Source organism: Xenopus laevis, chromosome 9_10S (assembly GCF_017654675.1).
Source record: "Xenopus laevis strain J_2021 chromosome 9_10S, Xenopus_laevis_v10.1, whole genome shotgun sequence".
NCBI classification, from domain to species: domain Eukaryota; kingdom Metazoa; phylum Chordata; class Amphibia; order Anura; family Pipidae; genus Xenopus; species Xenopus laevis.
Window position 1 is genome coordinate 373718 of NC_054388.1, and position 12678 is coordinate 386395.

At 41.6% G+C, this 12678-nt stretch overlaps 1 protein-coding gene across 5 annotated transcripts in view; it reads right to left on the reverse strand.

The window, feature by feature from the left end:
- atp6v0a1.S (ATPase, H+ transporting, lysosomal V0 subunit a1 S homeolog) overlaps window positions 1–11625 on the reverse strand; it is a 36124-nt gene extending 24499 nt beyond the window's left edge. For all 5 annotated transcript variants that reach the window (XM_018237919.2, XM_018237918.2, XM_041578965.1 and 2 more), the window contains exons 1-5: window positions 11487–11625; window positions 2807–2952; window positions 2115–2193; window positions 1674–1771; window positions 227–355 (exon numbers count right to left, since the gene is read on the reverse strand). In XM_018237919.2, the coding sequence (XP_018093408.1) occupies window positions 227–355; window positions 1674–1771; window positions 2115–2193; window positions 2807–2923 (423 nt within the window). In that variant the 5' untranslated portion in view covers window positions 2924–2952; window positions 11487–11625. The remainder of the gene's footprint in view (window positions 1–226; window positions 356–1673; window positions 1772–2114; window positions 2194–2806; window positions 2953–11486) is intronic.
- Between the last annotated feature and the right edge of the window lie 1053 nt (window positions 11626–12678).

Here is a 12678-nt window from a genome sequence, read left to right on the forward strand (position 1 = left end):
AAAAAATAAATATGTCCCCAAAGAAGGTTAACTGTGTTAATAAATTAAATTAAAGCACTGTGCTACTTACTGGGGCTACATAAATAAACATTATTTCAACCAGTGTGGCATTTAATTGATGACATTTGCAAGCAGTTACTGGCAGCCCCACATTGTGTAAGCCCACCAGACCAGGGGTTAAAACCTGCCCCAAAGTTCTCTAACGGAGAGGTGTGGAAACGCTGACCTCATCAAAAAATTGCTGGGTTTTGCGCAGAATGAATTTTAACTCTGTCAGTTCAAGGAAGTTCCTCTTCAAGGCCTCTTGGTTTGTGTTTATTTCTTTCAGCTCAATCTCAATCTTTTCAAAATTTGCCTGTTTGGAACAAATGAAGAAAATGAAAATCATGCAGGAAGACAGACATCATTTGGGTTTATGAGCTGGGCAGGCCTGTAGGTGGCCGCATATGCAGGGGCAGATAAGCTGTTGAGTAGGTCTGACAATATATAGAACATAAGGGTGTCTTGTTATTTATTTGCTCATAAAATTACACTTTTAGCCCATTTTTCTACACAGTTTATACTGTTTTAGGGTAAGGCCAAACGAGGAGATTCGGGGAGATTTTGTCACCTGGCGACTAATCACCTCGTCTTCTGAGTGACTATCTCCCCGAACGATTGTCGATCAAAAGACGAGGTGATTAGTCGCCAGGCGACAAATCTCCCTGAAGCTCCTCGTGTGGACTAACCCTTAAGCGTTGAAATGGACATTTAGTTTAGTAACTGGACTTAAAAGTATTTGATCTACTGGGGAGTTGTGTCCACAGACATGACTTAGATCTGATATCTAATCAAGTTCCAGCCCCCCTTAGCTGGGAATTCTAAGAAGTGCAGAGGAGACAAGGATAAAAATATGGCCAATCATTTCCCCTGGCTGGTAGCACAAAGTACTCTATTTAATATTCTCTAGATCACAAGTTATTCGTCGCGCAGCTCAACAAGCAGAGAAATATTTAAAAAATGTTACTGTAGGTTAAAAACTTTGTTTAGAAATATCGCCGTATGAGGTTGTGCATTGGCAAAGTGTAAATGTAATGTCACAAAGAACTTGTGTCAGTAATCAGTCTATCTGCAGCTCCAACAAGATTATACATCTTCCACTTCCCAGGACAGATTGGATAAACACGAAGCTGCAATCCTTACAAGGATGTCAAGAAACAGAGATCATGGGGATATTAAAGGAACAGTAACGTCAAAAAATAAAAGTTTTTTAAAGTAATGAAAATATAATGCAGTGTTGCCCTGCACTGGTAAAACTGGTGTGTTTGCTTAAGTAACACTACTATTGTTTATATAAATAAGCTGCTGTGTAGCAATGGGGGCAGCCATTCAAAGGAGAAAAAGCTCAGGTTACACAGCAGATAGCAGATAAGCTCTGTCTGTCTAATGATGTTATCTGTTATCCATTAGTTAACCTGTGCCATATAGCCATTTTTCAATTTCCGCCATTGCTCCACAGCAGCTTGTTTATATGAACTATAGTAGTGTTTCTGAAGCAAACACATCAGATTTACCAATGCAGGACAACACTACATGATATTTTCATTACTTTAAAACACTTACATTTTTTGGTGTTACTGTTCCTTTAAACAAAAAACTTTAATATTAACTTTAATACTGTATTCAAGACTTACCTCAAGGTCAATCATGTCCCTAGGAAAGGGGACTTCTGGGTTCTCCCCAGTGTCAAGGATAGAAATATTTGCTTTCTTCACCTCCTTCTCCACAAACCCTGTGAAGATTCATGCATTAGTTTTCCACATACAACAGAAATATTATAAGCCATTTGGCCTGTAATATCAGAAGAGAAAATATTAGCATTTAGAGTTTGCATATGCAGCACCAGCAAATGTCCTATTCTAAATGAGAGGGTCTAATAGTAAATAAAGAAAAAATCCACGGCACACAGGCTGCTGCAAGCAAGGAACCCCTTGCACGTTTAATGCGGAAGTGAGCAACGTTTCGGGGTCACGCCCCTTTGTCAAGCCTAGGGTCTAATAGTAAGCCATGAATGGCATTGGATCCTGTGAATAAATGAGTGAATTGTGCGTCTGGAATGTATCTGAAATACATACGCAGTTTACGGTCCATTTCTTCGCATCTTCGGACCTCATTGACAAATTTTCTCTGGAACACATTGACATCTGGGTTTAACTGGAAATTAAAAACAAATAAGCAAATAAGTGTGAGGCCTAGATTAAACAAGTATGTCATCTGATACGTCACCATGAAGTAGTTTAGTGCCCTCAGGCATGGGTAGGTTTACAGCACCTACTGCCCTGAAAGAGCAGAAAGGATAAGCCTTTCTAAACAATTATATTATAAAAATATAAAATATGTGTTTTTTTTATTTACAGCACTCCTGCCGCCCAGGTGCCCAGATACCCAGATTCCTTGCACCCAAGTGACAATTAAAAGCCACAGTCACTATGACTATTAATCTCTAGGTTTTGAAACAAAACAGATGTGTATTTGCTGATGTGATAATGGCTACAATTGAAATGTCAGCTTATATGATCAGCCTGGCAATTACAGACCTGCAGGCTTGACTTTTGTAAAGACCAATGTTATTTCATAGTTTGTTTTTTGCGGCTTGTGAAGTTTTAAAGGTAGGCATTGAGGGATGGCTACAAACAAGGGTACAGATTCAAGAGCGAGCACATTTTCAAGCATAAGTTCCAGCACAAAGTATGCCCTATAGATTTGTTCTTCAGTACACAAAAAAGATACTATTAAAACAAGAAATAATTGGCTCAGGTGAACTTACATCTCGAAACTGGACTTTTCCCAGCTCTCCAAGTTCACTAACACAGCAATACGCAGCTTCAGACTGAAGAAAAAGCTGGGCCAAGGTCATCTCCTCACTTCTGAAGAGCTCCCCCATGATTCCTGTAGGTCTTGCTACTGTTAAACCTGATAGAAAAGATCAAACAGAAAATTAGAGAACAATGCAGGTCACCAGAATAATATTTTACAGCCAAACAGCAGATTAGAGCCACATCTCACGTATAACAGGGTTGTCTCGTTTGGTTTCTTCAGAGAATAACAAAAGAAATAAATAATATAAATGTAGAAAATGTAGCACAGAATGGGAACATAATGGCCGGGTATAGCTAAAGTTACATATTCAGAGTTGTAATGTGAACAACCATTCGTGGGTGTGGGATCGGTGATCTGGAAACCTGTTCTCCTAGCAGCTATTTATTCAAGATGAAAATATGCAATGCTATTTATATATGACAAAAGAGTCTCTTACTATTTTCTCTGACTTCCCTAAATATTTGTACAGTTATGTTATCCAAAGTGCTCAAGTTTAGCATTTTCAAGATAACAGATGTTTCCATAATTTGGATCTTATATCCAAATTGCCTTAGTAGATGTACATTATCCTTTGGAAAATGTACCAGGTTAGGGATAAGGTCCCCATACACTGACTGATATGAGTTGCCGATAGAGTAAGAAGCTTATTGGGCAGCGTATGGGGCCCTTGGACGGGCTTGTCCAATTGAGACCTGACCAAAAGTCATCCAGATGTCCATTGGGCAGCAGCAGTTTGTTCATGTGGTTCCTCATTTCAACCACCAGTATTCTGCTTGTTGTGATCCAATCGTTGGACTATCAGATCTGCACCATATTGCCCACCTTACGGTGGGCATATCGGGGAGAGAGATGCTCATTTGGCAACCTCATTAAGTGGATCTCTGTATGTATGGCCACCTTTAGGCTCTTAAATGTTGCACCAACAGCCACAACTGATCTAAACCAAGTGAACTGACACCAATTGACGCAATTCAAACACAAATGTATTAACAGAAGTTAATTTGTATTCACTTTGGTACCCACGATTACCCTGGAATTCTGGGAAAGCATTGCATTATGGGAAGTTAGGTCAGAATTTTGCTTTGCACATGTTCATAAAAGAGCCCTCACACTATGACGAACTAAAGAGACACAGTATGCCTTTAAATAGATTCAACAGGAATAAAAGTTTGTGCACTGCAGAGTATGTAATTAGCCAGTTCAGACACAAAAGAAGGAGGTTAAGAGGATTGTACTTCTCCTTTAGAAGCCCCTGCAAAAAGTCCCATGATCAGCAGCAGACAATCCCAAAGATAGAGTCATCTTTGTTATCAATGAGGAAGAGGTTTGGTATGAGCTTCTTTCAGCCTAATTATTACACACGGATTGGACAAAGAAAAATGAGCATTTCAGCAATGGAATTTGAAGCACTTTCCGGACTTACACACAGCATCTTGGGATGTCACAACCTACTGGGGTTGGGTAAAGGGGTTATAATGAAAGAAAAAACCTAGATAAAAATGTGTCAGTGTCATGTTAACAAAGGTTTCCTAAAGTGCCAAGAGCTGGCTGTCAAAGGGCATGAGCAAATTAACTGCCAACCACGTGTTTATGGGCAGGTTTACTTTCTTTGTTTAGATGCCAATTTTGTTTTCCTCCTACCCCTTATATACGTAATGGCAGATATGAGGCACACTGTGAGCTTGCTAGTGGGACTGGACACAATACTGTTTCACAATACAGCAGAGAATGTCAACACTTAGCAAACAAGCACCTACCTCCTATGAAAGAACATAACCAAGCTGCAAAGCTTCTGGAAAATTCTTCAGTTGTCAAAGAAAACACATGATGAATTTTGTATTGGAATGCTGATGGCTAGTAGGGTATAGATACTATAGATAGGGTAAATGTCCTCAGGAGGTGCCACGTACCAGATTTAAATGTAGTAGAGAAACATTGAAAGGGAAACTTTTGGAATGAACCCAATGATCACTGCAATTCCAAAACAACTATATCCGAGCTGCTGTTCAGGGCCGTTGGCAGTTAGTTGGCAGCCTAAGAGGCAGGTCCATTCAATAGTGCTCGCAAGGCATGGCAATTAGCTGCAAGGGTTTGGTCAATAACTTGATCATATACGGCAGTCACATTGGCCATGGACCACATCTACCACCAGTCAATATCTGAACAAGAACCAGTAAGATGGTGATTACACCAACGCCCATTGATCCGCATGGGACCTGCCTGTAAACACTTCCCAGAGACCCCCGCATAACAACGCCAATGTCTGCCGTACGAGCAAGTTGCAGAGAACAGCAAGCAGACTGCTGGCCTTTAGTTTAGTTCATGTAAATGAATGTTTGTAACTGACTGCAGAGGAAGAGCAGGAATTTTATATGGATTTTATATTAACAGAACACTGCTAGGTCTGTAGGTCTGTCCAAACAATTCCATGAAGTCAACAAACTTTAACCAAGAAGACATGAAATGGTCGGCATTAAGGTCAGAATTGCTATTTAGTCTCCGTATCACCAGAAAGGATATTTAAACTCTCATATATATATACCCTCTGAAACCCAGCTGTTATTTTACCTGTAACAGAGGTAACTGTATCCTTACAGCATTTCCACCTGGAGAACTGGATCCTACACGTTGATGGTAGGTGTATATACACACACACACACATCAGTGGAAAAGTGCAACTCACTAAATAAATACGAGATCTAGCCCAGGCTTTCATTTTCATGACAAACAAATGGATGGAAAAAAAGTGATACAGTTGGTTAAACTATCCTAATGGCCGACCAGCATCTTGTCCTACTGTTCTTTCATTGTCTTCAATGACATAGAAATTCTACTTCTTTGTCTATCTGACCTTAAACGGTGTGTTGTGATTGTGGTTTTACAAATGGAGCTTCTTTACTTTGTGTTGTATAGCCTTTTCTTGCTAATAGCTGTTGTGGTGCACCACATATCTGCAACTGGTGGCTCTTCTACAGCAACAAGCGCTGCTACAAAAGGCAACCTACTGTAAGGCTATAAGGGGTGGTCTTGCCAGGTTCTACTTTAGCTTAACAATAAATGGTGTTTATTGGAACACACTTAACAGTCATGTGCAACATGCTGTGTGCAAAGCCAGTATCTTCCCTAGAAATGGTGACAAACTGTGATAAAATGTTTGTTCTGTAAAGTACAAAGACAAAGCAGCTCAACAGCAACTATATATGATGTGATTCGTTTATCTGGGAGTGTTCTGTTGTTTTACTAACAGCTCTCACCTTATTTCATGTCATTAGAAAGGTGTGACTAAATATGGCCTACCTTATGCTTTGGTGAGTGCATGTACAGTACAGATGGCTTTGGCCAACTACTACGCTTTATTTTGTGGCCAACTTCAACAAGGCTTCAGGAATCCTGGGCCAATAAAAATATTGTTTGGCCACTGTACACAATAAAGGGGGCAGAGACTTCTTCAGACAAGAGACAGCTTTAGGTGCAGATAAAAGATGGCTGAACAAAGCAGAGGAAACACTGCAACATAACATCCAACATTTGAAAGAACCAGGAACACCAAACAAATGAAAAGAGTTTTGTATCCATTTAAATACAACGAGCCCTCCAGTTGATACCAGTAAGCTGCTGTGTAGCCATAGGGGCACAGTCATTCAAGATGATGCAGACTAATGGTGGCCATAGACGTAGAGATCCGCTTGTTTGGCAATCTTTCCCCTATATTCCCACACTGAAGTGGGCGATATCAGCTGATCAGATCATGGGCCCTAGGGCCCAACGATTGGATCATAATGCATCCGGTACAGGAGGTTGGATCAAATAAATGCGCAGATGCCACCACAACCAAATGAGATTTTTGACTTTCGGCCAGATCTCGATCGGGGAAGCCTGTCGGATGGCCCCACACGCGTGTATGGGGGCCTTTATATACATTACATAAGAAATAAGCTCTAAAGAACACAATGGATTTAGTTGTTAGCCCATCAAAGGCTGAAGATATCAGTGGGTGAAGATAGAGTTCATCTACCTCATTTGCCTCCAATAACCCTATGCAACTCAACAGAGAGCACTGACATCATCTTCTGGCAAACAATACATTTACTAAACATAAAGAATGTATATCGAGAAGCAAGCATTCTGCCACCACCTCATGAGAGATAACCAACTTCACTGACACGTAAAGAAGTGATTTCTTTTTATTAGTTGCGCAGGTTCTTGCTGGATAAGCGCATATTAATAAAAACAACAAGCGGATATGATTTTACTGAATAATCATAGGAAACTAAACTGAAAGGAAATAAAAGTTCCAGCAAGTGATAACTCAGCAACTCAATAAGCGCCAGCCTCTGACAAAACCTAAAAATGAGCCGCAATACAGACGGAGTACAAGATAATGGGGACACAGTGTGTATTCCGGCTCATTTTTAGGTTTTCTCATACAGCTCCTTGTAATACACTAACCTGAGTGGGTGCAACTGTATGTGCTTTATAAGTATAAATTATTAATGGCAGCCCATAAGCCACTCGTTCTTCTTACACCATCACTTGGCGTTTGGGATTGTTTTCATCATGACCTTGTTTCACCAAAACACAAGAATGTTCTAAGTCTAACAATACTGAAAGGAAACAGGGCAAGTGTACAGTATAATTCCTTTAAAACAATTTCATTTTTTGGTGTTACTGTTCTTTTAACAAGTTGGAAAAGACACAAAGAAAATGAAGTAACTAAGGTGAGAACATTGGGAAATTAAGGCTAAGGCCACACTAGGCGATAGCGCGGCGATTTGACTCGCCGCGACTTTTCGCCGCGACTTTTAAGCCGCAATCGCTGTGGAAACTTTTGCGCTGGCGTCTATGGGGAATCGCGTAAAATCGCCAGCGTAAAAACACACGCGGCGATCTTTTTTCTATTGTCGCTCGAAATCGCCTAGCGAGGCGATTTCGAGCGACAATAGAAAAAAGATCGCCGCGTGTGTTTTTACGCTGGCGATTCCCCATAGACGCCAGCGCAAAAGTTTCCACAGCGATTGCGGCTTAAAAGTCGCGGCGAAAAGTCGCCGCGAGTCAAATCGCCGCGCTATCGCCTAGTGTGGCCTTAGCCTAAAGGGCAATTTCCTCGTCACCAAAGGAAAGTCATGTGATGTCATAATTAGCAACCCCCCCCCATGAAGTCTTGGGAACCCTCCTTAATCCCTTGAAAGGCCATGACCCGTTTACTATCTCTCCAAATTCAATGTATAATTTGTACGCTTCCCTTGTTTGGATAATTGTCCCAATTGTAACATTTCTGTTTATTTAGACGATTCACTGGTACATTTCTTAGGAACAATGGCTATTAGGGTAAAGCTGGCCATAGACGCAAAGATCCGATCGTACGAATCCTCGATTCATATGATTTTCAGACCATGTGTGGAGAGACCTGACATTTTTCGTCCCACGGAGATTGTCGTTTGGTCGATGGGACAGGTTAAAAGATTTCTGTCGGCTGCCGATAATTTATCTGTGTGTATTGCCGATCGTACGATATCAGTGGGAGACTGTCACCAGCTTTTGTTGCTCATAAATTTCGTATGATTGCCGTCAGGGGCAGAACATTGGCTCATCTGTTCTTTTACTACTTCATTTGATCTGAATGGTTAGTGGCAAGTCTGGAGATGGGGAAGTCCGATCTTTCAAGGATTCAAACAATCGGATCTTTGCGTCTATGGCCAGCTTAAGTGTGATTCGGGGAGATTTAGTCGCCCAGCGACAAATCGCCTCTTTTGGGTGACTAATCTCCCAAAAAAGCCTTCCCACTGGCTAGAATCTAAATCGCTGGAGGGATGGCACTAGGAGTTTTGCGTTTTCCAAAGTCACTCGAAGTTTCCTCTGTGGAAGTTCTGCTACAAACTGCTGACCTGACAAATAGTAACGATCAACTGAAAAGATTGTGAGATTTTGAGAGAGTGACAGATTTTTAAAGGTAGTATAAAAAAACAGAAAGATGTAGTTTCGAGGCTTTTTCTCCACGAAAAAATGTTTCTGAGCGGACACTAATCCCAACACAATAATAGGGTACTTCTAATATTACCAACACAATAATAGGGTGCTTGTAATATTCCTAATACACCAGCCATAATAGGGTGCTTGTAATGTTTCCAACACAATAATGGGGTGCTTGTAATATTCCTAATACACCAGCCATAATAGGGTGCTTCTAATATTCCCAACACAATAATAGGGTGCTTGTAATACTCCCAATAGACAATAATGTGGTGCTTGTAATATTCCCAGTAGACAATAATGGGGTGCTTGTTATATTCCCAATAGACAATAATGGGGTGCTTGTAATACTCCCAATAGACAATAATGTGGTGCTTGTAATATTCCCAATAGACAATAATGGGGTGCTTGTAATATTCCCATTAGACAATAATGGGGTGCTTGTTATATTCCCAATAGACAATAATGGGGTGCTTGTTATATTCCCAATAGACAATAATGGGGTGCTTGTTATATTCCCAATAGACAATAATGGGGTGCTTGTTATATTCCCAGTAGACAATAATGGGGTGCTTGTTATATTCCCAATAGACAATAATGGGGTGCTTGTAATACTCCCAATAGACAATAATGTGGTGCTTGTTATATTCCCAATAGACAATAATGGGGTGCTTGTTATATTCCCAATAGACAATAATGGGGTGCTTGTAATACTCCCAATAGACAATAATGTGGTGCTTGTAATATTCCCAGTAGACAATAATGGGGTGCTTGTTATATTCCCAATAGACAATAATGGGGTGCTTGTAATACTCCCAATAGACAATAATGGGGTGCTTGTAATATTCCCAGTAGACAATAATGGGGTGCTTGTAATATTCCCAATAGACAATAATGAGGTGCTTGTTATATTCCCAATAGACAATAATGGGGTGCTTGTTATATTCCCAATAGACAATAATGTGGTGCTTGTTATATTCCCAATAGACAATAATGGGGTGCTTGTTATATTCCCAATAGACAATAATGGGGTGCTTGTTATATTCCCAGTAGACAATAATGGGGTGCTTGTTATATTCCCAGTAGACAATAATGGGGTGCTTGTTATATTCCCAATAGACAATAATGGGGTGCTTGTAATATTCCCAATAGACAATAATGGGGTGCTTGTAATATTCCCATTAGACAATAATGGGGTGCTTGTTATATTCCCAATAGACAATAATGGGGTGCTTGTTATATTCCCAATAGACAATAATGGGGTGCTTGTTATATTCCCAATAGACAATAATGGGGTGCTTGTTATATTCCCAGTAGACAATAATGGGGTGCTTGTTATATTCCCAATAGACAATAATGGGGTGCTTGTAATATTCCCAATAGACAATAATGGGGTGCTTGTTATATTCCCAATAGACAATAATGGGGTGCTTGTTATATTCCCAATAGACAATAATGGGGTGCTTGTTATATTCCCAGTAGACAATAATGGGGTGCTTGTTATATTCCCAATAGACAATAATGGGGTGCTTGTTATATTCCCAATAGACAATAATGGGGTGCTTGTTATATTCCCAGTAGACAATAATGGGGTGCTTGTTATATTCCCAATAGACAATAATGGGGTGCTTGTTATATTCCCAGTAGACAATAATGGGGTGCTTGTTATATTCCCAGTAGACAATAATGGGGTGCTTGTAATATTCCCAATAGACAATAATGGGGTGCTTGTAATATTCCCATTAGACAATAATGGGGTGCTTGTTATATTCCCAATAGACAATAATGGGGTGCTTGTTATATTCCCAATAGACAATAATGGGGTGCTTGTGGGAAGAGGGAGTTTGCTGCTGCTGTAGGACAAGGAGGTGTAAGGGACAAGGTCCATTTTGGCAGGCGCAATGCAGCACTTTGTTCATTACAAAAAGGAGAGGGTAGAAAGGACAGGTTAGGAGCTGAGCTTGTGAATTCTGGGAATGAAATGAATGTGACATAAGGTGGGGGAGGAGTTTGTGGCCAGTTGTTGGCTCATTTGATTGGCAGAGATAGAGATGAGCAAATGAGCAAATGATAATTTTGGGCAGCACTGAGTCTTCTCCGGTTCCATCAATTCCAATGAAAGGAATAATGTTGGGGAGGATGAAACAGAGACACTAGAGGCTCATGGTTTAGGGATCCCCACATCATAGAGGGGTGAAGGGAAGTAGGTGAGAAATAAATGGAACACTGTCCCCCTCCTCATCTCAAGCCAGTGGTGCTGCCCATGTGACTGTCCCGGCTGTACCTATGTGACTATGGAGGGGGTATGAGTGAGGACACACAGTGACAGACCGCTCCGTGTCATTCATAATCCCCCCCCATGCTGTAGCGCAGTGGTTCAGGCCAAGGTTCCAATGGAACGTAGAGCGGCGGCCATTGTATTGTGCGCCTTTAGCTCAAGTGACAGCGCCAGAGGCGCAACTAAAGACTCGCGGCCGGTACAAGTGACGCTGATCATTATGTTCAATGGATAATATGGGAATATCATTGCCCCGCCGCGTCCCCTTATCCTTTTGTGACAGGAACAAGGAGCGCCCCCATTACAACCCAACGGAAACGCCATCTCCACATTCAAAAGCCGAGTTTATCCGAAGCCTAGAGCCCAATTTCAGCCTTACCTTAACGCTCTCCTCCCTCAGTATCAGCTCCTTCAGCTTCCACCTCTCCAGCCTGGAACGCCTCCCCCTGACGTCACTGACAGACGCCCATCTGCCGCCTCGGCGCCATCTTTGTTTACGGCACATTCGCAGTCCCATAGATGAGGCATCATACTTTGCCCAACTTCAAAATGGCTCCCGCGTGTGTCATTTAGCAAATCACATGATAGGTGTTATCCCTGAGGATAGGGCTTGGAATGCCGCATTAACTGCTGGGGGCAGGGGTCACCTCGTGATGCTTCATGGAGGATCTGGTTTTGATGGGGTTTAACTTGTACAAGTAGTGACAGTGGAATAGTCATGAGATTGTGTGAGAAGAAATCACCAGCACAAATGCTCCATGAGGCGCCAGTGAGTGTGATATGAGGCGGAGGAGGCCAAAAGCCACACCCCCACACTCACCCCAATATGGTCTCTCCTGTCACTAGGGTTACCTGTACTGCCAATAATTAACTGGCCTGGCCCTAAACATCATCCCAATGTTATTAATAGGGAAAACAAATAAATATGTGGAAAAGCCGGGATTGTTCACAGAAATGGTGGCAACAACCCTATGTCTGTCAGTCACAGAAATGCCACCGTGATGTATCATTGGGCCAAAACATCAGCTCCCACTAAGCTCCATGTTTACACCCATGTGAACTTCTCACACTCAAACTGCCCACGAGCCTCCGTGTTTGCTCCACGTCCCCTCTCTTCCCACGCACCCCCAGAAATCATGTCAATCCCCCCAAAAATCAGTGGCCTCAAATGGAACCCTCCAAGCGCCAGTAGACTTTGTATTTATTGGTTAGACTAAGCGGCACCTGCCCTTCTCAACATTGTTCTGCTCAGAAGAGTTTTATTAAACTTTTGTGAAAAAAGCCAAGAGGAAAAGCAATTTTACGCGCAAAATGTAGCCGGACTGAACGTCAATACACAGCGTAATTACATCACCTGCAGACGACGCAGCAAACGCGTATATGTGCATTCCATCTCACAAGAGTTTGGCCGCCATATTGAAAATACATGGCGTATTTCAGCAAAGTGTATTTCCAAACCTGTGGATCCCATAGAGTTCAATAATGAGGTGTTTCCTCGGTGTATTGGTGTTTCTGCTGAAAAACGCAAATACTGGCGGATGTTTGCTCGCAAACGCCCAGTGGGAATTACT